Genomic DNA, 26443 nt, shown 5'->3' with positions numbered 1-26443 from the left:
CGGTGCTTCTTTGTTTTTTGTGAAGCTTTAACACAGAGCGGTCAAGCGAACATGTATCTCTACGTCAACCAGAATGTTTTTGGATGGGGAAATTGTGATATATATTATACCGGAGACATCAGTGGATTATTCGTCGTCCTGCAGCAGCTGTGAGTTTGGCTCCTCGGCTTCTCTTTGAGACACTGCGTGTTCACATTAGCCATCCGACCTCGAGGTATGTCTTTACAATCTTTAAAATCTCACTAAAACACTATTAAAACAATAAGCAGATAACTCCCATCCAAAGGCAAAACCCAGTAACTCAATTTTGGTCAAAACTGAGCTGATAATAATTTTGGAGTTCCTAGGTGATATGCTTTACATTAGTGTATGCGATATTGTAATTTGTTCCGTAGGTAAGCTGTTATGCGCATGGCAGGACCTAGCAACTACCACATAACCGCGTAGATACAACAGAAAAACCTAATATCTCAAGGGACCAATCGGAGCTTCTTTGTCAGTCACCTTATTGTCTTTAATGAGACATTTGCACGAATGGGGGCCGACGGTCAACCTGATTATGTGATATTATGGCACGAGGGGATATTTGGAAGATTGGCCCAGGACGTTGCAAGCACCTTCATTAAATGTATTGTTCTTGATTCTTCCCCTTGCATACTCTTTTGGGCAGATAACTGTGGAGGTCAAAATAAAAACTGGACGCTGTACACAGCTCTTGCCCAATGTGCAAACGCAGAATGCGGCCCACCCGAGATTGTGATAAAATATCTGGAGAAAGGGCACACGTTCATGAGAGCAGATTCAATCCATGGCTCAATCGGCAAGAAAATGAAAGCTCAAGAAAACATCTATACTTTGATGACTTTGTAGATCTTTGTAAGACAGCATCAAGATAGATTGGTTTTCCTGTTTTCTCAAAATCAGCTAGAAGTGAGTTACTAGGTTTTGCCTTTGGACGGGAGATAAGGGATCTCCCAGAATTATCCTAGTAAATGTGTCTAATTATATCTGAAACGCTCACTTTGCCACCGCCCGGAACTGTCGCTTTTTTTTTTGTTTTCTACTCCTTCACTATCAATATCCTAATTCACAAATCATTCATCCTCGCTCAAATTAATAGGGAAATTGTCGCTTTCTCAGTCCGAATTGCTCTTACTGCTGGTGGCTCCCATTATAAACGATGTGAATATGTGTGGAGCCCTGCAACTCGTGACCTCTCAGGGCTTTTCTATTAGCGTCCAAAAGTTGCGAACGTGATCGTGGATGTTCTGTACTAAATCCTTTCAGCAAAAATATGGCAATATCGCGAAATGATCAAGTATGACACATAGAATGGACCTGCTATTCCCGTTTAAATAAGAAAATCTCATTTCAGTAGGCCTTTCAGGGGCGAGTAAACTCATGAAATTACATGTTTTAATACAATTTTCTGCCATTCCTATAACTTGGTGGATTATTTTATTCTTATTTGGAATGGTTTATTGATTATTTTGAACCAGGTTGCCGCCGTCATGAATTGTTAGAAGGGTGAGCGCATTTTTGGAAATGACACATTATTTCTGTATTTCTATGACTTGTAGATTCATTTGAATATTCATTACCACGAATCAGTGTGCAAACCCGAGCAAAACCGTGTTTTAGGGGTAGGACTGGCCTTGTGTGGGTGAAGTGGGCAGACAGGGATGAGGTCCCCTGGTAGAGGTAAAGGTCAGGACCATGTTGCTCACCAGCATGTCCAGACAGGCGGCCCGCAGCAGCGTGATCTGGTCGCCGATGGTGAGGCCCGTGAAGCCCGGCACTCGCTTGGCAAACTCCACCACCTTGATGATGCACTTGGTGGCCAGCTCACTGAACTTGTCCCACAAGCCCAGGTCCAGCTGGACCCTATGGTTCGAGCTGGAGTTCTGCAGGGAGGAGACACGAGGCGATGAATGCTCCTCTCCGACGTTAGAACACCTCCCCACTCACCGTGGTGTATTTCCCCAGCTGGCAAAGGGAGGGAAAGGTGTCCCTGTGGGCCCTGCAGATCTTCTCCACGATGACGTCCAGCTCGGCCGTCATCTCGTACGTCTCTGCGATGGACATCTTCGGCTCCTCCTTGGCCTTCAGACGGTTTCTGTCATTCCTCACCGCTATGAGACCAAAAGTCATTAATAGCATTCGATACCGATATCGGTCCTATATCAGCTTGTCACATCTAAATGTCCTCCAATGAGCACACAAGGTTGGTCTTCTAGTTTAGTCAAAAATGGAACGCTGTGAACTACTAGGAGCTAGCAGCTACACAACAGCTTAGCACACGATAGCACACAAGCTAGACATACGTAATAGGTGTCCTTCATTGAACAATACAGCAGTCTAAAACAGCACATTTGTATCAAATATTTGTAGTTGCATATTAGTTACAGAGGGCAAAAAAGTATTTAGTCAGCCACCGATTGTGCAAGTTCTCCCACTTAAAATGATGACAGAGGTCTGTAATTTTCATCATAGGTACACTTCAACTGTGAGAGACAGAATTTGAAAAAAAAATCCAGGAATTGACATTGTAGGAATTTTAAAGAATGTATTTGTAAATTATGGTGGAAAATAAGTATTTAGTCACTTCAAACAAGGAATATCTCTGGCTCTCACAGACTTGTAACTTCTTTAAGAAGCTCTTCTGTCCTCCACTCGTTACCCGTATTAATGGCACCTGTTTGAACTTGTTATCCGTATAAAAGACACTTGTCCACAGCCTCAAAGAGTCAGACTCCAAACTCCCCTATGGCCAAGACCAAAGAGCTGTTGAAGAACACTTGGAAAATAATTGTAGACCTGCACCAGACTGGGAAGAGTGAATCTACAATAGGCAAGCAGCTTGGTGTGAAAAAATCAACTGTGGGAGCAATTATCAGAAAACGGAAGACATACAAGACCACTGATAATCTCCCTCGATCTGGGGCTCAACGCAAGATCTCATCCCATGGGGTCAAAATGATTATGAGGACGGTGAGCAAAAATCCCAGAACCACACGGGGGGACTGGTGAATGACCTTCAGAGAGCTGGGACCAAAGTATCAAAGGTTACCATCAGTAACACACTATGCCGATAGGGAATCAAAACCTGCAGTGCCAGACGTGTCCCCCTGCTTAAGCCAGTGCATGTCCAGGCCCGTCTGAAGTTTGCCAGAGAGCACATGGATGATACAGCAGAGGATTGGGAGAATGTCATGTGGTCAGATGAAACCAAATTAGAACGTTTTGGTATAAACTCAACTCGTCGTGTTTGGAGGAAGAAGAACACTGAGTTGCATCCCAAGAACACCATATCTACTGTGAAGCATGGGGGTGGAAACATCATGCTTTGGGGCTGTTTTTTGCTAAGGGGACAGGACGACTGATCTGTGTTAAGGAAAGAATGAATGGGGCCATGTATTGTGAGATTTTGAGCCAAAACCTCCTTCCATCAGTGAGAGCTTTGAAGATGAAACGTGGCTGGGTCTACCAGCATGACAATGATGCCAAACACACCGCCCGGGCAACGAAGGCATGGCCTAGCCAGTTTCCTGACCTCAACCCCATAGAAAATCTGTGGAGGGAGTTGAAAATCCGTGTTGCTCGGCGACAGCCCCAAAACATCACTGCTCTCGAGAAGATCTGCATAGTAGAATGGGCCAAAATACCAGCTACTATGTGTGCAAACCTGGTAAAGACCTATAGTAATCGTTTGACCTCTGTTATTGCCAACAAAAGTTATATTACAAAGTATTGAGTTGAATTTTTGTTATTGACGAAATACTTTTTTTCCACTATAATTTTTACAAATAAATTCTTTAAAATTCCTACAATGTGAATTCCTGGATTTTTTTTTCACATTCTGTCTCTCACAGTTGAAGTGTACCTATGATGAAAATTAAAGACCTCTGTCATCATTTTAAGTGGGAGAACTTGCACAATCGGTGGCTGACTAAATACTTTTTTGCCCCACTGTAAACATAGAAGGTCTCCGGATAGAAAGTATCCAGTAACAAATGTGTCCGCATCATTCAACTTGCTGCGTCATGAGGTCAAGTGAAGTGAATTATATTTATATAGCGCTTTTTCTCTAGTGACTCAAAGCGCTTTACATAGTGAAACCCAACATCTAAGTTAGATTTAAAGCAGCGTGGGTGGCACTGGGAGAAGGTGGGTAAAGTGTCTTGCCCAAGGACACAACGGCAGTGAATAGGATGGCGGAAGCGGGGATCGCACCTGGAACCCTCAAGTTGCTGGCACGGCCGCTTTACCAACCAAGTTATACCGCCCCAGGAGGTAAAGTTAATAAACTAACTCTAGCAAAAAACAAATTATTAAAAATATGTTTTTTTGTAATTTCACTTGGTAAAACCACTTGTAACATATTACACAGCAAAATAGTCCAATATTAATCACCTGCTGGCAATCAAATCATTGATTTTAGTGCTAATTAATCAGTTTCTAGAAAAAGCATTTTTGTACAGACTACTGCTACTGTATTTCTCTGACTTGGTGGATTATTTCCAGTCTTCTTAGGAATTCTTGCGATTATTAATTTTGTACATTTGTAAAATAACCCATTTCATATTGTTTTAATGCCATTTTTGTGCCATAGTGGATTATTTACAGTCTTGTTTTGAATGGTGATCATTTCTTTTGTTCAAAGTTTCTCTCGTCAGATGGGTGAGTGCATTCTTGAAACTGCGCATTTTAGTCCTTTTTACTGTTATTTCTCTGACTTGGTGGATTATTTCCAGTAATTGTTGCAATTACTTCTTTTGTACGACATCGTCGCTGTCATGAATGACGTGTTAAATGGGCGAGTGCATTTGTGAAATAACATGTTTCAGTAAAATGTTCTACTATTTCTATGACTTACTAGATTACTTTTTAGTGTTTTTTGGAATTGTAATGATTCATTTTGAACAAAGTTTTCACTCTAATGAACTACTTGTGAAAGTGACAATGTCAATCATTTACTGAAATGTTTTATTCTGCTGTTTTACCGCTATTTGTATGACTTTATGGATTATTTCCAGTCTTATTTGGAATCATTTATCAATTAATCTTTTATAATCCATCATGATTGATTTGACGGTGGAACGGTTGAAATGCGTTGAAAAATGTGGGAGGAGTAGTCGCCAGAAAAAGAGAGTGGAAATAGGGCTTTGGAAAACCAGGAATTCTGGAAAACCCTGGAATTTTTTTGAACTTGGAAAAAGGGTAGTTTGAATTTCTAAGATGGTGGAAGGTTTTGAAGGTGGAATGGTTTGAATAAGTAGAAAAATGTGGAAAGTGCGAAATGTTGAAAAACGGACAATTAATTTTAACTGGGAAAAATGTCCCGGAAAACAAGGAATTGTGGGAATTTTTGGAATTGGTCAAGGGAAAGCCAGAATAGGTTGAACAGTTTGAGGTTGGAGCGGTTTGAACGGGATGAACATGTGGAAGGTAGGAAATCTGGAGAATAATAATAAATAGATGCATTTTGGAGTAGAAAACCATGTGTGTGAAAGCATTGGCGCATTCACACAATAATTGAACAAAACTGGGGGGAAAAAGACATCATTGGTGTCATAAAGTGTGTGTTATTTTGATGCATGTGTGTTAATGGAGGATGGCCACAGTTTGACCCTGGAACAGATCATTTGCATGTCTATTGTTTCCAATGCATGCTCGCAGTGAATGGAAAGTGGTCAATATTAATGAGAGTGAGGAGATCGTGTTTCATGGACTATTTGTGTCCATGCGAGGCCGCCATGTGGACGAGCTAACCGGGTTATCCCTTTATAACCACCACACACGCCCCACTGACTCGGCCATGTGTGTGTGCTGCTATTACGCAACGCTCCACGCTGCCCTACTTTCCGTGTGTAAACACTCCAAGTGCGCTCATCTTACCCGCCGCCTGCTTACATAGCATTCCTGTGTCCGCGCCATGTGACGCGCTTATGTAATGCGCCACCGCCGGCTTCGCAGATGACATGTGGCCGCCGTCGTCCAATGGCTCTGTCGCCACGTAACGCCCCGCAAATGTGGGTCGCGGCTGGCTAGCGCACCTCCCGCTGAGACGCTGGCAAAAAGTCCCTCGCATGAATTGCCAAAAGCTTCTTCGCCGTTCCGAAATAGACGCGGGTGATGATGGGATTCGGAACAAACAAAAACATGAGAAAGACTTCCTGTCGCTGGATCCCGAACACAAGGTTGCACGAACATGATCTATTAAAGCCAAGTCCAAAATGCTAATATTAGCTAGCTAAATTTTTTCCATTATGTAAAATATTTTGTCACTTGACGAATGACACCTGTTAGCATGCAAATGCTAACATGCTAGCTTTTTCTTTTATTTTTTTAGCTATCTTTGTAGGTATACAATGGCCTGGCACACGGTTGGCAGAGTGGCCGTACCAGCAACCTGAGGGTTCCTGGTTTGATCCCCACTTTCTACAGTGCAATTGATTGGAGGATGCGGGAAGAACTGTGGACACTCTTGTGATTTTGGATCACATCCGACTGTCTGCCCCGCAAGATTTTGAGGACCAGTCATAGACCATTTAGACCAGGGGTGTCAAACATACGGCCCGCGGTCCGAACAGGTTTTATTCGGACCACGGGATGAGTTTGCTAAATATAAAAATGAGCCGAAATTTTTGAATGGAAGAAGCGGCTGTTCTGAATGTGTCCACTAAATGTCACAATAGCAATTCTGTGTATGTTTGTAGATCAAGGGTCGGCGACTCCTGAGCTACATGCGGCTCTTTGATCACTCTGATGTAGCTCAGCTGCATACTTGCCGACTCTCAAGAATTTGAGCGGTTGTCCAGATTTCAGTGCTTTTCCCAGTAAAATCCCTGGGCTAGCATTCTCCGGTTTCTGCCCGCATAATTATTTTGAGGGTTTGTGGTGGTGACAATGCTTTTAACATTCTCTTACACATATCGTCGAGCGGCCTACATGCCATGCAATCTGCGTGCCAGCCGGTCACATGTAGCATGCGACCCCTGATTGCACACATCATCAATTGCAAGGCATACTTGTTCAACAGCCACACAGGTTACACTGATGGTTGTGATATGAATAACTTTAACACTCTTACTAATATGCCCCACACTGTGAACCCACACCAAACAAGAATGACAAACACATTTCGGGAGAACATCCGCACTGTAACACAACATAAACACAACAGAAGAAATACCCAGAATCCCATGCATCTTTTCCGGGCCCCATTATACAGAGATGCATGTGATTCTGGGTATTTCTTCTGTTGTGTTACAATGCGGATGTTCTCCCGAAATGTGTTTGTCATTCTTGTTTGGTGTGGGTTCACAGTGTGGCGCATATTAGTAAGAGTGTTAAAGTTATTTATATCACAACCATCAGTGTAACCTGTGTGGCTGTTGAACAAGTACGCCTTGACTTCCGTGTGTCTGCAGTGACTACAATCAACATGTGAATGAACTGGAAAGCTGGTAGCGCAGATTGTAGGGGCGTTAAAGGTTCCCCCATCATAGCATGCCCTCATTATTGTTGTCAGGGTGAACACCAGCAGACATTCGCCAGAATAAGATGCTCTGAAATTCGACAGTCTCCCGGAAAAATTAGGAGGGTTGGCAAGTGTGATGCTGTCAAGCGGCATTCATATAAATCTTGCGGGCCGCACTAACGTTAAATTTTCATATTAAGGTGCGGACCGCGTGTCTGAGACCCCTGGTTTAGACATAGCACAAAGCAAAAAAAAACAACTCTGTATGCAGTGTTATTTCATTTTAAATTTCAAAAGAGTTTTGTGGCTCCCATTGTTTTTCTTTATTTTGTGAAACGGGTAAAATGTCTCTGAGTGGTAAAGGTTACCGACCCCTGTTGGGGATGATGCTACATAAGGAAAAATAACAAAAACACAATGTTAATGCAGCAATCGAGGAAAATTAGCAAACTATATAAATAACATCCTGTAATTGGAGGTTGATATGTTATTATTTTGATAGATTGAAAATAAAAACCAATGAGTGGACTGATGAAGATTATCACATCATTTATTCAGAAAGTATAAATAACGACTAGAGATGTCCGATAATGCCTTTTTTTGCCGATGTTTGATATTACGATATTGTCCAACTCTTAATTACCGATTCCGATATCAACCGATACCGATATATACAGTTGTGGAATTAACACATTATTGCACCTAATTTTCTTGTGAAATCTGAAGTTGTCTTTGTTTTTAAGTTATCGTGCCGTGATTTTACCAGTCCGGCCCACTCGGGAGTAGATTTTTCTCCATGTGGCCACCACCTCAAATGAGTTTGACACCCCTGATTTAGACAGACAGACAAACAGACAGAACTTTATTGATTCCTTCAATAAAGTACTATCTATCTATCTATCTATCCATCTATCCATCTATCCATCTAAATGGTCTATGACTGGTCCTCAAAATTAGAGTAAAAAGCTAATTTTATTTTCACACGCATACAAAACATTCTAACTTGGATCGTTTCCCTGGCTTCGAGACTCTCCCAAAGGACAGTGCAGCGAAGACACAACAAACTCCCTTCTTGTCTCTCATGGACACACACCTGTTGTTGTTGACTTTGGACTAGCGACTGCATAAGATCAAGGCCGCGGAAAAGAGACACACTGCAGGCTTACACACAAACATGCATCCACAAAAATATACGCCACACATACATACCCCACACCCCTAATCCAACGCCCTCGACGCAAATACCATTGGGGTGATGAAAGGATGGTCAGTGCCTGAGACCTGCGGCCTACCACCATGACCCCGCACTCCCTTCCCTCTGTTGCTAGATATCTCGAGATGTATGTTGTAATATGTATATGTGCTTTGCTATGGAGGCTTTTTTCCACTCCACTTAGGAGCCCAGTCTAGATTGTATTTTTTTTAAAATCCATCCTTCCCCAGCGTTTTACCTTTTTCCCCATCTTTTACGGGGCGCTTTGTGGCAACCCATCAGCGTTCCTGTTCGGTAAACCTGTACACTGTTTGTTTGTCTAATCCTGAACGGGTTTGTGATGAAAGCAAAGTTTTGTTGTACTTGTGCAACGACAATAAAGACCTGTCTATCTATCGATCCATCAAAAAGTCAGTGTTCAAAAACAAGAAAAAAAATAACCTCTAGCAGAGCGGCGTGTCAGTGTTTATAGCTTCACCTTTCTCGTTAGTTTTTAAGCCTCTTCTTACTGGACACTGTTTCTGCTTGTAAGTGCTCAGTGTGTGCATGTATTTGTGTGTTGACTCACATGATCCTCGGCTTATATTACCACACGCGCTGAAAAATGGCTCCGTGCCTGCCTACTTTATGGGTTATAGATAAAGCTATGGATAACGGGGACATATATAATAGTCTCCTTTTCAGGTGAGAGAGGACGCTAAAGGCAGTGCCGTTAAGGCACGCCCCCAATATTGTTGTCCGGGTGGAAATCGGGAGAAATTCGGGAGAATGGTTGCCCCGGAATATTTTCGAGAGAGGCACTGAAATTCGGGAATCTCCCGGAAAATTCGGGAGGGTTGGCAAGTATGCTGATGGGTGGTGGTTAGGGCTTTGCATGGAAGCTCCCGCCATCAGTGTGTGAATGTGTATGTGAATGTGGAAATAGTGTCAAAGAGCTTTGAGTACCTTGAAGGTAGAAAAGCGCTATACATATACAACCCATTTACCATTTACTTGATGCATGCTGACGTTAGCAGGCTAGCAGAGTAATATATTTTAGGACTTCATGCATGTTCCAGTTAACATTATAGCATGTTAATATTAGCTCTAAGTTGAAATGGAGTATTTTTTTTTTTGTGACGACTAATGGCCACAATAACTTATTGAGTTAAAGGGGAATTTTGCCTAGCATTCACAATCCTCATGTAAAACAAGAACACAATTGTTTTTTTTTTATGCATTCTAATTCATTAATAAACATTAGCTAAAATCCGCTAACATTGTAGCCAATGGAAGTCGCTCTATTCTGCCTATAAAGCACTCCCAAAAAACATCTCAAATATGTTTATATACACTCTGTAAGTACACAGGTTTCTGCAGGTATCAGCAAATCTAATTGAATGTTTTTTGATGCATTTTTAACGCAACTTACAACACATTTAATGCCCATGTTCTACTGCAGATGATTATTAAATATAGTCAAAAGCATACAATTGTCTCTACAGACAACATTTTAGCATTTGACAAGATAATGCTGAATAGTTGAAAAGTTTACATTAACTGTGGCTGAAATAGGCATTAATGGAATTAATATATGATAACAACAATGCAAGTTAACTTTTTGGACTCCATAAAAATATTTTTCATTACTGCAGTATTTTGGAATTGGAATGTGAAAAAAAGATCAAAACAAAATAGTCTCTCAAATTTTTTAAGCAAACATTGCACTTCAATACATAGCTTCAATATAAGATCAACTTCTTTTTTCACTCCACTGGTTCTTTAAACTCGTTTGCCACAAATTGAATGATGCCGACACATTTATACATACATACATACACACAAACCCCGTTTTCATATGAGTTGGGAAATTGTGTTAGATTTGAATATAAACGGAATACAACGATTTGCAAATCCTTTTCAACCCATATTCAATTAAAGGCACTACAAAGACAAGATATTTGATGTTCAAACTCAAACTTTTTTTTTTTTTTTTTGCAAATAATAATTAACTTTGAATTTCATGGCTGCAACACGTGCCAAAGTAGTTGGGAAAGGGCATGTTCACCACTGTTACATCACCTTTTCTTTTAGGAACACTCAATAAACGTTTGGGAACTGAGGAAACTTATTGTTGTAGCTTTGAAAGTAGAATTCTTTCCCATTATTGTTTTATGTAGAGCTTCAGTCGTTCAACAGTCCGGGGTCTCCGCTGTCGTATTTTACGCTTCATAATGCGCCACACATTTTCGATGGGAGACAGGTCTGGACTGCAGGCGGGCCAGGAAAGAACCCGCACTCTTTTTTTACGAAGCCACGCTGTTGTAACACGTGCAGAATGTGACTTGGCATTGTCTTGCTGAAATAAGCAGGGGTATCCGTGAAAAAGACGGCACTTAGATGGCAGGATATATTGTTCCAAAACCTGTATGTACCTTTCAGCATTAATGGTGCCTTCACAGATTTTTAAGTTACCCATGCCTTGGGCACTAATGCACCCCCATACCGTGGGGCGGTATAGCTCGGTTGGTAGAGCGGCCGTGCCAGCAACTTGAGGGTTGCAGGCTCGATCCCCGCTTCCGCCATCCTAGTCACTGCCGCTGTGTCCTTGGGCAAGACACTTTACCCACCTGCTCCCAGTGCCACCCACACTGGTTTAAATGTAAAAATTAGATATTGGGTTTCACTATGTAAAGCGCTTTGAGTCACTAGAGAAAACGCGCTATATAAATATAATTCACTTCACTTCACCATCACAGATGCTGGCTTTTGAACTTTGCGTCGATAACAATCAGGATGGTTCGCTTCCCTTTTGGTCCGGATAACACGATGTCGAATATTTCCAAAAACATTTTTAAATGTGCACTCGTCAGACCACAGAACACTCTTCCACTTTGCATCAGTCCATCTTAGATGATCTCGGGCCCAGAAAAGCCGGCGGCGTCTCTGGATATTGTTGATAAATGGCTTTCGCTTTGCATAGTAGAGCTTTAACTTGCACTTACAGATGTAGAGACCAACTGTATTAAGTGACATTGGTTTTCTGAAGTGTTCCTGAGCTCATGTGGTGATATCTTTTAGAGATTGATGTCGGATTTTGATACCGTGCCGTCTGAGGGATCGAAGGTCACAGTCATTCAATGTTGGTGTTCGGCCATGCCGCTTACGTGGAGTGATTTCTCCAGATTCTCTGAACCTTTTGATGATATGGACCGTAGATGTTAAAATCCCTAAATTTCTTGCAATTGCACTTTGAGAAACGTTGTTCTTAAACTGTTTGACTATTTGCTCATGCAGTTGTGGACAAAGGGGTGTACCTCGCCCCATCCTTTCTTGTGAAAGACTGAGCATTTTTTGGGAAGCTGTTTTTATACCCAATCATGGCACCCACTTGTTCCCAATTAGCCTGCACACCTGTGGGATGTTCCAAATAAGTGTTTGATGAGCATTCCTCAACTTTATCAGAATTTATTGCCACCTTTCCCAACTTCTTTGTCCCGTGTTGCTGGCGTCAAATTCTAAAGTTAATGATTATTTGCAAAAAAAAAAAAAATGTTATCAGTATGAACATCAAATATGTTGTCTTTGTAGCATATTCAACTGAATATGGGTTGAAAATGATTTGCAAATCATTGTTTTCCGTTTATATTTACATCTAACACAATTTCCCAACTCATATGGAAATGGGTTTGTATATACATACATATATACATACATATAAACAATTTTTCTTTCTCGATTCAAACTTTTCGATTTACAAACCAAGTTCAAGAACCAATTAAGTCCGTAAATCTAGGTTCCACGGTACGATTCCTCGTGGGGACATTAGTAGTGAAGTACACACTTACACTCTTTAGACATTCCCACAGCGAAGCACCTCTGCAGACGACAGTACTGACAGCGGTTCCTGGTCACCTTGTTGATGACGCACTTCTCGTCCCGGTGGCACGTGTACGCCATCTTCTTCTGCACGCTGCGGCGGAAGAAGCCCTGCGAAAAAGAAGGAGGAGAGCGAAGGGATCACATCATTTATTTAGTGACTGTGTGACAGAGCTAGCATGTTGCTATGGCTATCATAGACTTTCTGGTACAGTGCAAAAAAATTCTGAATTTTTTTACACTACATTTCAAAACACTTTATTTTAAGAAACTGAATTTTGAAACACATTTTGCTCAATTTTCTTTATTTAATAACACTTAATAAAAACAATTTGAAAATCAGTTTCCAAAATCCCAACATCAAAAAATCTGAGACAAGTTCAGCGTAAAAAAAATCAGAATATAAAGACTGTAAAAAGTGTAAAAAAAAAAAAAAAAAAATCTGAATTTTTCTCAATTGTATTTATAATACTGCATTTTAAAACACTATATTTTAACAAACTGGACTTTAAAACATATTTTGCTTACATTGTCATTAAATTAATTATAAATATTTTTAATTGAGTAAACAACATTCAAATACAAAAAAATCTGTGTATAAAATTGGAATGAAAAAAAAAAATCTGAATTTTTCTGCAGTGACTTTTTTTACACTAAATTTTGAAACACTGAATTTTAACAAACTGAATTTTAAAACACATTTTTGAATCAATGAATTTGTATAAAAATGTTTAAAATTAAATTCAGTTCCAATAATTCAAATGCAAAAAATGACAGTGACATAAATTCAGTGTCAAAAAAGCTCTGGTAATAAAGACACACATTAAAGGCCTACTGAAACCCACTACTACCGACCATGCAGTCTGATAGTTTATACATCAATGATGAAATATTAACATTGCAACACATGCCAATACGGCCGGTTTAGTTTACCAACTTACAATTTAAAATTTTCCGCTGAGTTTTCTGTTGAAAACGTCGCGGAATGATGACGCGTATGATGACGCGTGTTTGTGACGTTATTGGTTGGAGGGGACATTTCAGCCCGGCACCACTTACGGCTAAAAGTCGTCTCTTTTCATCGCGCAATTACACAGTATTTTGGACATCTGTGTTGCTGAATCTTTTGCAATTTGTTCAATTATTAACGGAGACGTCAAATAAGAATGCTGTGTGTGGAAAGCGGTGGATTGCAGCTGCCTGTAGCACCGAAAGACAGCCGGTGTTTCTTTGTTTGTTGTGAAGCTTTAACACAGAGCGGTCAAGCGAACATGTTTCTCTACGTCAACCAGCAAGTTTTTGGATGGGAAAATTGTGATATTAAGTCGGCTCTTACCGGAGACTTGAGTGGATTGCGCGACCTTATCCTGCAGCTCAAAAAGGCAGCTGTGATCTTGGCTCCTCGGCTTCTCTTCTTCTGCGTTCACCGCAGCCATCTGACTTTCAGGTCTGACTTCATAATCTCACTAAAATACTATTAACACAATAAGCAGATAGGGGATTTTCCAGAATTATCCTAGTAAATGTGTCTAATTACAAACGCTCCCACTGCCACCGTCTGGAGCCGTCGCCTTTTATTTATTTTTTTTAGTGCTTCACTCTAACTTTCCTTATCCACGAATCTTTGATCCTCGCTCAAATTAATGGGGGAATCGTCGCCTTCTCGGTCCGAATTGCTCTTACTGCTGATGGCTCACATTATAAACAATGTGATGAAATGAGGAGCCCTCCCACCGGTGACGTCACGCGCTGCTACTTCCGGTACAGGCAAGGCTTTTTTATTAGCGACCAAAAGTTGCAAACTTTATCATCGATGTTCTCTACTAAATCCTTTCAGAAAAAATACGGCAATATCGCGAAATGATCAAGTATGACACATAGATAGAATGGACCTGCTATCCCCGTTTGAATAAGAAAATCTCATTTCAGTAGGCCTTTAACCTCCTACATCAAAATGTAGAGGGTTCTTTCTGTGGGTTGGGCGGATGTCAAAATCAATAGTGTTCTCGTGCTGACGTGGAAATACCTTGCAGCCCTCGCAGGCGCTGACGCCATAGTGGTATCCCGAAGACTTGTCCTGGCACACGAAGCACGGTTTGTAGGTGCGCGGGGGTGGGGGCGGCGAGGAGGCGGAGCCTGTGAACGGGTCATCGGAGCTGGAGGCGGAGCTATGGCTACCCACGTCTGCAATGATACACAGCGGAAAACTGGAATCAAGACCTGGAGAACCAAAAAAAACTACTTCCTGTCCACACGGCAACGTCTCAACCGGGGGGGGGGGTGTGTGAGTGTGTTGGGGGGAGGGGCATAGCCTCTGATTCCCTCCTCCTCCATCACCTCCGCCACCAAAATAGCAAGAAAGGGGTCTCTCAAAGGGGACAAAAAGGAGAAAAATTGCTTATCTGAGTCCCCTCGGACCTGTGACCTCGGCCTGAACCTGCAGTCAGACGCGGGACAAACCCCCCCCACCCCAACATGGAGGACAATGCAGCAGCACGCCACCAAACCAGCTGACAGACAACAGAGATGCTCTGATAAAGATCACAGGGAAAATAAGCTACAAGCTAAGCTAACTGCTATCGTCAACAACAACAAGCATACAAACAGGAAGTTGTCACATTAAAAGTCAATTTTATTATTAATATTATTACCTTTATCACACCTAGAATGTGACTTGAAATATTTTCTGTTCATGACGGCCACAGTTTGACTCTGAAACAGACTATTTCTGTGACAACTAGTTGGGTGACAAATGGACGTGCAAAGTGCTTAGGACAAGAGCGAGCATCAAAGTTGTGTCCTGTCCTGCAAAGACTGCGACGCCTGAACGCAGCATCACCGCGCTCCCTGGCGCCCGGCCCGTGAACTTACCGTCACCCCAAATTGAACAGACCCAAACTCAGACTGGGTCAGGGACCCAACTACCCCGATGTCATTAATGAGGAGGTTTGAATTCAGGGAAAATACTAAAATGTAATTTTTTTAAGTGGACCATGAATGCATTGTTGGCCTTTGGTTTCTGCATTTATGACATTAATATCTAATTATTTTTTATTTTAAACATTTTTCTCTCTTTTCCCTCGCTATACACCGAACTCAAACACAAACACTGATGGGTGAATGATGTTGAACGGAAAAAAGCTAACTTTTGTGTGTTATTTAACGTATTGAGTGATGATTTTAACTAAATTTGACATTTGTTTGAGCTACATAAATGTTATGTTATTAATGTGTTATTATTCATAACCAACTCCTCCTTGTTAAAACCACCCCAAAATTGTCCCGGTCGTTTGTGCTGCAAAATGTTTTTGTCTACTGTGATTGTTATGTTATGGTGCTGGTTATGAATAATAACCTGTTAATAACACTGTGTTTCCCCCAGAAAAATGTGTTAGTTAAGGTGGTGTCTCTCCGGCGGACAGACCGGGGAAAGGGGTGGATGGTTGTAAGGATCGGTGTAACTCGACCTGTCGCCATCATGTCTCCACCTCGGCGCTGCCACCACAAAGCCTGGGGGCAATAGACTACAGGCTGTGGTGAAGTAGGCCGGCTTTGTCGCGTGAAGAAGCCTACATTTTTTGGTTGTGTTTTCCGCTCCATTTGCTGAATGGAGACATACGATATACTGTATATCTCGATATTTTTTCCATAAATTACAAACAAAACAGTCCTAGTTACTTGAGATACAAAGTATGTCATGATTATGCCACATGCTTACATGTTCAACTCATCATGCTTAATTTATTACAGCATTTGGGAAGCCTGTAGTTGATTTTTATTATGTAAATGTTATATTTTTTATCAACATGTGATAGCAGGGACCCTGCCATTCAAAACTAGGCTGCTACATTACTAATGATTAATGTAACTATAGCTGGAAAAAAATAGTACAATAGCAATAGGTGAGATTATTCATCCCTGAACACCATGGAGTTCATGTAGGTTTAATGACGCAGTTACATTATTATATCAACTATCAGAGACAGCTTCAGGAAACTCTTCATTTAACATAATGTCCTTTTTTTGTTGCTTCAACAAAGCTCAATTAACACAGAAAAAGGTAATGTGAAATAACAGACAAACAGGGCTTTGCTGTCCTTAACACACACACACGCATACGCATACGCACACACACACACACACACACACACACACACCGCAAAATGAGCTAACGTTACACTAAAAGCTAATTAGCCTTCACCTCATGGACTGCGAGCGAGCTGAGCTCCCGTATATGTTTCTAGAACGTCAACCGGCTCATAGTTATGTTACTAGTAGTTGACTGGTAGGTGTTTATTATAATTTGGTGAGAGTCTGCTGCCTGATGCTTACTTGACAAACACCTAACTGCTCATCACGACACTGGAGCACTGACTCCAAGCGCTCTAAATACGCACTGCTGATTGGCTGTTACCGCTCTGAAAACGCACTGCTGATTGGCTGTTACCGCTCTGAATATGCACTGCTGATTGGCCGTTACCGATCTGCGTGTAACCAATCAGATGGTTCTGTGGGTGGGACAATGCTGGGTGCTGCAGAGAGTACTGACAGAGGCAGAGGCAGAGGCAGAACGAGGCGGAACAGCTTGTTAAGATTTTAGCTTAAGAGCGGCTCTTTGTTGTTAAGGCGGCCGCATTAGCAACAAAGCGCTGCGGGAAACCCTGTAACATAAAAACTATAAACAGACAAAAAAAAAGTGACATGGTTGGGGTGCTTGTTACGAGTAGTAACACGTTAATAACTAAATGTTTAACAGAAACTATAATTGTTGGGCGAAAAATATGCAGCACAAACAAATGAGACAGGTTTGGGGTGATTCTGACTTATCTTGGGGGGCTGGTTATGAGTAATAAAACAATAACATACAAACTCATTAAACTTTAAAACTCAAATAGACAAAATACTTGAAGCACAAACAATTGGGACAAGTTTTGGGATATTTTCACATGTTGGGGGGCTGGTTATCAATAATAACACGTTTATTACATAACAACAATATATGTTAACAACATAAAAACTGTAATAAACAAAACATGTGCAGCACAAATAATAACAACATACATAAAAACTAATAATAAAAAATTCTGGTTATGAATATTAAAACGTTAATTACATACAAACCATTAAAATGTTTTGACACAAAAACTTTAATAGTCAAACAAAAAAATGCATCACAAACGAGCACAAACATTTGGGACAAGTTTGGGGAGGTTTTGACATTGTTTGGTTAGGGGAGGGGGGACTGGTTATGAAAAATAACGCGTTAATAACATAAACACTATAACAGACAAAAAAATCCAGCACAAATGTAGCATGTGGAGGGCTGGTTATGAGTAATAAAACATTAATAACAAAAATTATGATTGCAGCACAAACAGATGGGACAAGTTTGTGGTGATTTTCACCTGGTGTGTGTGTGGGGGTGAGGGGGCTAGTCATGAATAATTACATGTGAATAGCATAACAACTATAAAACATTAAAAATTATAATAGTTAGCCCCCAAAGAGTTGGCAGCACAACAAAAGGGGACAAGTTTGGGGAGAATTTGACAAGATGTGGTAATAAAACATATCATAGTCAAAAAAAATGCTGGTTATGATTCTATTTTGGTTTCATCTGACCACATGACATTCTCCCAATCCTCCGCTGTATCATCCATGTATCCATTTTGGTATAAACTCAACTCGTCGTGTTTGGAGGAAGAAGAATACTGAGTTGCATCCCAAGAACACCACACCTACTGTGAAGCATGGGGGTGTTTTTCTGCTAAGGGGACAGGACGATTGATCCGTGTTAAGGAAAGAATGAATGGGGCCATGTATCGTGAGATTTTGAGCCAAAACTCCTTCCATCAGTGAGAGCTTTGAATGGTTGACCAAATACTTAATTTCCACAATAGTTTACAAACTAATTCTTTAAAATTCCTACAATGTGAATTCCTGGGGTGTTTTTCACATTCTGTCTCTCACAGTTGAAGTGTACCTATGATGAAAATTACAGACCTCTGTCACCATTTTAAGTGGGACAACTTGCACAATCGGTGGCTGACTAAATACTTTTTTGCCCCACTGTATATATCAGATTGTAGGTGGGGGTTTTTTACCCTTCGCGTTCATATTTCGCTGTATTTTTGTTGCGTCCATATTTCTATTTTTTTTTTTTTTTTAAATATTCGACATTGTGTCATCCGGACCAAAGGGGAAGCGAACCATCCAGACTGTTATGGATGCAAAGTTCAAAAGCCAGCATCTGTGATGGTATGGGGGTGCATTTGTGCCCAACACATCTCTGAAGGCACCATTAAAGGGGAACATTATCACAATTTCTGAAGGGTTAAAACCAATAAAAATCAGTTCCCAGTGGCTTATTTTATTTTTCGAAGTTTTTCTCAAAATTTTACCCATCACGCAATATCCCGAAAAACGGCTTCAAAGTGCCTGATTTTCACCATCGGTATACCCACCCATCAATTATCCTGTGACGTCACAGCGTGAAGCCACCAGAAACAAACATGGCGCATAGAACAGAAAGGTATAGCGATAGTACCTCAGATTCAGACTCGGATTTCAGCGGCGTAAGCGATTCAACAGATTATGCATGTGTTGAAACGGATGGTTGGAGTGTGGAGGCAGGTAGTGAAAACGAAATTGAAAACGAAACTGAAGCTATTGAGCCATATCGCTTTGAACCGTATACAAGGGAAACCGACGAAAACGACACGACAGACAGCGACACGGGAGGAAGCGAGGACGAATTTGGCGATCACCTTCTAACCAACAATTGGTATGTGTTTGTTGGGCATTAAATGTGGGTGGTGGGAAAGGCTGGATGCAGCGTGTGAGGAGAGTGAAAGAGAGAGCAAAAATACAAAAACAAATCTGTCTGGAGCCGCAAAAATTTAAAGCCATATTACATACAGATACTGTGTCATGAGATATAAATTGAATTAAGAGGACTTAAAGGTAACTAAGTGACCTCAAATATAGCTACAAATGAGGCATAATGATGCAATATGTACATACAGCTAGCCTAAATGGCATGTTAGCATTGATTAGCTTGCAGTCATGCCGTGACCAAATATGTCTGATTAGCACTCCACTTAAGTCAGTAACATCAACAAAACTGACCTTTGTGCCTTCATGCACAATGTTAAAAGTTTGGTGCATCTGCTTTGAGTGTCGCAGGATATCTACACATTCTTGCCATCTCTGTCGTAGCATAGCTGTCGTCGGTAAAGTGTGCGGAACAAACGAGGGACTTTCGCATCTTTTGGCCACCGGTGTAACTTGAATCCATCTTTGTTCGTGTTGTTACACCCTCCGACAACACACCGACGAGGCATGATGTCTCCAAGGTACGAAAAACAGTCAAAAAAACGGAAAATAACAGAGCTGATTTGACTTGGTGCGTGTAATGAGATTGAGAAAATGGCGGATCGCTTCATGTTGTGACGTCACGGGTGAAAGGTCATCGCTCCGACAGGCGAACAATTGAAAGGCGTTTAAATCGCCCACTTCACCCTTTTAGAGTTCGGAAATCGGTTAAAAAAAACATATGGTCTTTTTTCTGCAACATCAAGGTATATATTGACGCTTACATGGGTCTGGTGATAATGTTCCCCATTAATGCTGAAAGGTACATACAGGTATTGGAACAACATATGCTGCCATCGAAGCGCCGTCTTTTTCATGGACGCCCCTGCTTATTACTAATATGGAAACGGGGTTTGTACATTCTTGGCTTCTCATTCAGTAAAAAAATATAAAACTCCATTCCGTTTTTAAGGCGGTCTGTCATAACGTTTTTAGCATTCAATCAGACATTATTGTGGAGTTTTATATTAGTGTTTCTAAAAATAGATGTATTGGCCCCCAGACACATTTATCTCTCTAAACTTGGCCCCCCGAGTCAAAATAATTGCCCAGGCCTGCTCTAACGTCATTCACACAGGTTGTGTAGAGACACGCCATGTACGTTTCATATTATTTGCACTTCCAACCGTGGGTCGACAAAAACCAGGCCGCAGGCAGCAAAAGTGAAGTGAAGTAAAGTTAATTATATTTATATAGCGCTTTTCTCTGGTGACTCAATGCGCTTTACATAGTGAAACCCAATATCTAAGTTACATTTAAAGGCCTACTGAAACCCACTACTACCGACCACGCAGTCTGATAGTTTATATATCAATGATGAAATATTAACATTGCAACACATGCCAATACGGCCGGTTTAGTTTACCAAATTACAATTTTAAATTTCCCGCGGGGTTTCCTGTTGAAAACGTCGCGGATCGATGACGCGGATCGATGACGCGTATCATGACGCGTGTTTGTGACGTTATTGGTTGGAGGGGACATATTAGCCAGCACCACTTGCGGCTAAAAGTCGTCTATTTTCATCGCGCAATTACACAGTATTTTGGACATCTGTGTTGCTGAATCTTTTGTAATTTGTTCAACTAATAATGGAGAAGTCAAAGTAGAAAGATGGAGGTGGGAAGCTTTAGCCTTTAGCCACACATTCACACGGTGTTTCCTTGTTTAAAAATCCCGTAGGTGACGCTTTACTATGGATCAGAGCGGTCAAGCGAACATGAATCCTGACCACTTGTCAACCGGCAGGTTTTGGTGAGAAAATTGTGGTAAAAAGTCGCCTCTTACCGGAGATCAGCGGGGCTTGCGCCGTCCATGCAGCTGCCATGACTTCCCTCCGGCTATCAGGTACTATTTAACTCACTAAAACACTAGCAACACAATAGAAAGATAAGGGATTTCCCAGAATTATCCTAGTAAATGTGTCTAAAAACATCTGACTCGCTCCCAATGCAATCGCCTTTTTTTTCTTTTAACTTTATTTTATTATTTTTTTTTTTTTCTCTTGTCCTTCACTATCAATATCCTCATCCACAAATCTTTCATCCTTGCTCAGATTAATGGGGAAATTGTCGCTTTCTCGGTCCGAATAGCTCTTGATGCTGGAGGCTCACATTATAAACAAGGTGAGGATGTGAGGAGCCCTCACACCGGTGATGTCATCGTCTGCTACTTCTGGTAAAGGCAGGGCTTTTTTATTAGCGACCAAAAGTTGTGAACTTTATCGTCGATGTTCTCTACTAAATCCTTTCAGCAAAAATATGGCAATATCGCGAAATGATCAAGTATGACACATAGCATGGACCTGCTATTCCCGTTTAAATAAGAAATTCTCATTTCAGTAGGCCTTTAAACCAGTGTGGCCCCCGGACCGCACTTTGGACCCCTGCAGCCACTTCATTAGGAACATGCAGTTTGGACTATTTAGACCAGGGGTGTCAAACGTATGGCCCGGTTTTGTCCGGCCCGCGGAAAATGAGCCGAAATTTTTGAATGAAAAAACTGCTGTTCTAGATGTGTCCACTAAATGTCGCAATAGCAATTATTTGTATCTTTCTAATCTAGATTATGCTACATATGTAAGAAAAAAAGAAAGAAAAAACACGGAAGTGCACCAGTCGAGGTAAATGAGCAAACTACATAAATAACATCCTGTAATTTGATTTACTTATTTTTTTATACTGATAGATTGAAAATTAGTTGACTGATGAACATTATCACATAATTTATTCAGAAAGTATAAATAACAATGTGGAGGGGGGCGTGGCCTGCAGTCCTGCAACAAAGCAGGGTGTACCAGGAACGCATTTGAGATCAGCGACAGGTGCGTAGATGGCCCACCTGGGCGTGCTTATCTAATCACCTGTCGCTCTGTTAAAGGCAGCAGCCGGAAGGAGAGAGGGGTGGTTGATAGTGGAGCACGAGCGAGACTGACGAAAAGACAATTGCTAAAAAGCACAAAGACAATTTATTGCAAAATAGAACCTTCTGGTAAAACTGGAAGAGCCTGGCATGTCGGTGATTGGTGATCCGAAAAACCCGGAAGTGCAACTTTTCCACACACGACAAATAAAGATAGAATACTATTAGCCGCAACATGTAAGTGTAAAATAAACACGACAACATTATGATTTGTACTTTTTCAGAATGTGCTTGTTCTATTTTTAAACAGAGAAAACAATCTGTATTTGTCTTTATTTTTTAGTTATCTTGCCGTGATTTTACCAGTCCGGCCCACTTGGGAGAAGATTTTTCTCCATTTGGCCCCCCCGTCTAAAATGAGTTTGACACCCCTGATTTAGACTCAAGCCCCGAAGGAAAGGAGCCACAATATTAGGGAACAGCCGAGTGCAGTTTAAGAATGACAACATTATTACTGCGGCACCGTCGGAGGGTTGCTAACCTGAACCGGTTCGGTACCGGCGCGGCACTTCTTCCACGCCGAACACCGAGCCCTCGCTCCGCCAGTGGCCGAGGAAGAGCTCCGGGAGGTCGGCTGCGCAGCGGCGCTCCTGCTCATACATGCAGTCCCGGCGGTCCGTCTCCCCGGTACCGAACACTTGGAAGTCCACGTAGTCGAACATGACGGTCTACGGACGGGGAAGGTGCTGGTCCCTCGCGGCGTCAGCGGGCCATGGAGCGGGAAGCCGGGCGGACTGCGAGCTGGTCCCGGTTCGGTCCAAAGCTGGCAGCTGCGGCTGATTGCGGGAGTTGTGTTTGTGCGCGTGAACTCTGCTTGAACCGACCTGCGCGTGACCCCGCCTCGTGACGTCACCGCCTCGCGCAGCCAGGCTCGCATACTTTGACATTCGAAGAAGAATCCCCAAGAAATGAAACTTTCGAGTATTTTTGGATGAAAATGGGGCATAATATACTCCATAAAACACTCTCTCTTTTTTTTTTTTACAACCTTGACCAGCCGTGTTTCGCCCTTTAGCCATTATCGAACTTGGAGACCGGAAATGAAGCCTTACAGCAAACTAGCTAACAGACAAAAATAACAACACAACTTCCGGTTCAAAGAAGAACTTGTCCTGTTTCTAGAAAGTACTTTTAATAAATACTAAGAAAATGCTGTTAAACTTTGATGTCTACTAGGAACATTCCGTATTCACCGAGTCACAAATATGTGTTTGTTTTATTCTGAAATAACACACATTCCTTAAAAAGTCCATGAAAACTTATTTTCTTAAATATAAATATATATAAATCCAAATACAATTCTAAAATATAAATATGTATACATAAATATGTATAAATATGTATATTTAAATATATATAAATATATATATAAATACACTATAAAAAAATACACTATAAAAACAATATCGTCTTTGGTTTTGTTCTTGAATCTCACGTAATTTTTTTTTCACTTTCCGTTTATTTGTATAGTAGTTTTGTTTAGGATTATTGTGTGAAACTATAACGAAGATATATTTTATGTCCACATTTAAAAAATGAAAAAATTATGTTCATAATGTGACCGACGGTGTGTTTTTGTTTTTGTATGTAAACTTCAGTATCATGTTGTTGTTGTTTTCACAAATATGTTTTTGTTTTATTCTGAAATAAAACACATTTCATAAAAAGGCCATAAAAACTTCTGACATTCTAAAATATAAATATACATATATACACTATATTTGTATATTAGTTTTGTTTAGGATTATTGTTTGAAACTATAGTGAAGATATGTTTTGTATCCAGATTTTTTTGATTTCATTTTTATGTTCATAATGTGACCGACAGTGGGTTTTTTTGTATGTAAACTTTTGAATTATGTTGTTGTTGTTTAAATAAACATGACTTCCGGTGTTGAGAAGGGCCCCTCCCATCGACCAATTAAATCAATTATTACACAGCAGCCACGCCCACTTATCGTTTACAAAGCTATCTAGCGAGCAGACAAAAACAACAACAACACAACTTCCGGTTCAATGAAGAACTTGCCCTGTTTCTAGTAAAGTAATTTTAATAAAGAGTCACAGATATGTTTTTGTTTCATTCTGAAATAAAACACATTTTATAAAAAGTCCATGAAAACTTTTCCGATATTCTAACATATAAATATACATAAATACACTATATTTTTTTAGTAGTTTTGTTTAGGATTAATGTCTGAAACTATAGAAGATATATTTTACGTCCACATTTTTAAAATGTCCTTTTTATGTTCATAATGTGACCGACGGTTGGAGTTTTTGTATGAAAACTTTAGTATCATGTTGTTGTTTTTGTTGTTGTTGTTGCTGTTGAAATAAACATTACTTCCGGTATCAAGAAGGGCCATAAATAGACTACAAAAACAATATCGTCTTTTGTTTTGTTCTTAAATCTCATGTTATTTTTTTCTCTTTCCTTTTATTTGTATAGTAGTTTTGTTTAGGATTATTGTCTGAAACCAAAGTGAAAATATATTTTATATCTGCATTTTTAAAATGTAATTTTAATGTTCATAATGTGACCGACAGTGGGGGTTTTTGCATGTTAACTTTAGTATCATGTTGTTGTTGTTGAAATAAAGTTTTTTGGGGGGGGGGAACACATTACTTCCGGGTTCTAGAAGGGCCTCTCCCATCGACCAATTAAAAACAATTATCACACGGCAGTCACGCCCACTTATCGTTTGCAAAACGATCTTGTGAGCAGACAAAAACAACAACAACTCACCCCCGGCGCTGTTTTATTTTGTACTGTTTTGTGGCTGGAGATAGGGAAGTCTGGGCTTCCCTGCTTAGGCTGCTGCCCCCGCGACCCGACCTCGGATAAGCGGAAGATGATGGATGGATGGATGGATGTTTTGTACTTATTTTGATTATTGTTTCTTGTCTGTTTGATTGTAAATGTTGAAATTTATAAATAAAAGTAAAAAAAACAACAACAACACAATTTCCGATTCAAAGAAGAACTTGTCCTGTTTCTGGAAAGTAATTTTAATGAACACCAAAAAAATGCTGTTAAACTTTGATGTCTACCAGAAACATTCCATATTCACTGAGTCACAAATATGTTTTAGTTTTATTCTAAAATGAAACGCATTTCATAAAAAGGCCATAAAAACTTCGACATTCTAAAATATCAATATACATGAATACACTATATTTGTATAGTAGTTTTGTTTAGGATTAATGTCTGAAACTATAGAAGATATTTTTATGTCCACATTTTTAAAATGTCATTTTTATGTTCATAATGTGACCGACCGATGTTGTTGTTGTTGTGTTTAAATAAACATTACTTCCGGTTTCAAGAAGGGCCCTTCTCATCGACCAATTAAAAACAATTATCACACGACAGCCACGCCCACTTATTGTTTGCAAAACTATCTAGCGAGCAGACAAAAACAACAACAACATAACTTCCGGTTGAAAGAAGAACTTGTCCTGTTACTTGAAAGTAATTTTAATAAAGACTAAGAAAATGCTGTTAAACTTTGATGTCTACTAGGAACATTCCATATTCACCGAGTGACAAATATGTTTTTTGTTTTATTCTGAAATAACACGTATTCCTTAAAAAGGCCATGAAAACTTCCGACATTCTAAAATATAAGTATACATAAACACACTATTAAAACAATATCGTCTTTTGTTTTGTTCTTTAATCTCACATGTCATTTTTGTTCTCTTTCGTTTTATTTGTGTAGTAGTTTTGTTTAGGATTAATGTCTGAAACTATAGTGAAGATATTTTTTATATGCACAATTTTAAAATGTAATTTTTATGTTCATAATGTGACCGACGGTTGGAGTTTTTGTATGTAAACTTTAGTATCATGTTGTTGTTGTTTAAATAAACATTACTTCCGGTTTCAAGTAGGGCCCCTCTCATCGGCCAATTAAAAACAATTATCACATGAAAGCCACGCCCACTTATCGTTTGCCAAACTATCTAGCGAGCAGACAAAAACAACAACAACATAACTTCCGGTTCAAAAAATAACTTGTCCTGTTTCTAGAAAGTACTTTTAATAAAGACTAACACAATTCTGTTTAAACTTTGATGTCTACTAGGAAC

At 40.3% G+C, this 26443-nt stretch overlaps 1 protein-coding gene across 2 annotated transcripts in view; it reads right to left on the bottom strand.

The window, feature by feature from the left end:
• LOC133561865 (retinoic acid receptor beta-like) overlaps positions 1-23331 on the bottom strand; it is a 35856-nt gene extending 12525 nt beyond the window's left edge. Inside the window, exons 1-5 of one of the 2 annotated variants that reach the window (XM_061915479.1) lie at positions 22831-23308; positions 14581-14738; positions 12524-12665; positions 1969-2132; positions 1728-1904 (exon numbers count right to left, since the gene is read on the bottom strand). In XM_061915479.1, coding sequence (XP_061771463.1) covers positions 1728-1904; positions 1969-2132; positions 12524-12665; positions 14581-14738; positions 22831-23011 — 822 coding nt within the window. In that variant the 5' untranslated portion in view covers positions 23012-23308. Of the gene's footprint in view, positions 1-1727; positions 1905-1968; positions 2133-12523; positions 12666-14580; positions 14739-22830 lie in introns of both variants that reach the window. The other variant, XM_061915478.1, reaches the window with a different exon arrangement.
• Between the last annotated feature and the right edge of the window lie 3112 nt (positions 23332-26443).

Source organism: Nerophis ophidion, linkage group LG11 (assembly GCF_033978795.1).
Source record: "Nerophis ophidion isolate RoL-2023_Sa linkage group LG11, RoL_Noph_v1.0, whole genome shotgun sequence".
In the NCBI taxonomy this organism is placed as follows: Eukaryota; Metazoa; Chordata; class Actinopteri; order Syngnathiformes; family Syngnathidae; genus Nerophis; species Nerophis ophidion.
This window is presented reverse-complemented; position numbering and strand designations above follow the sequence as displayed.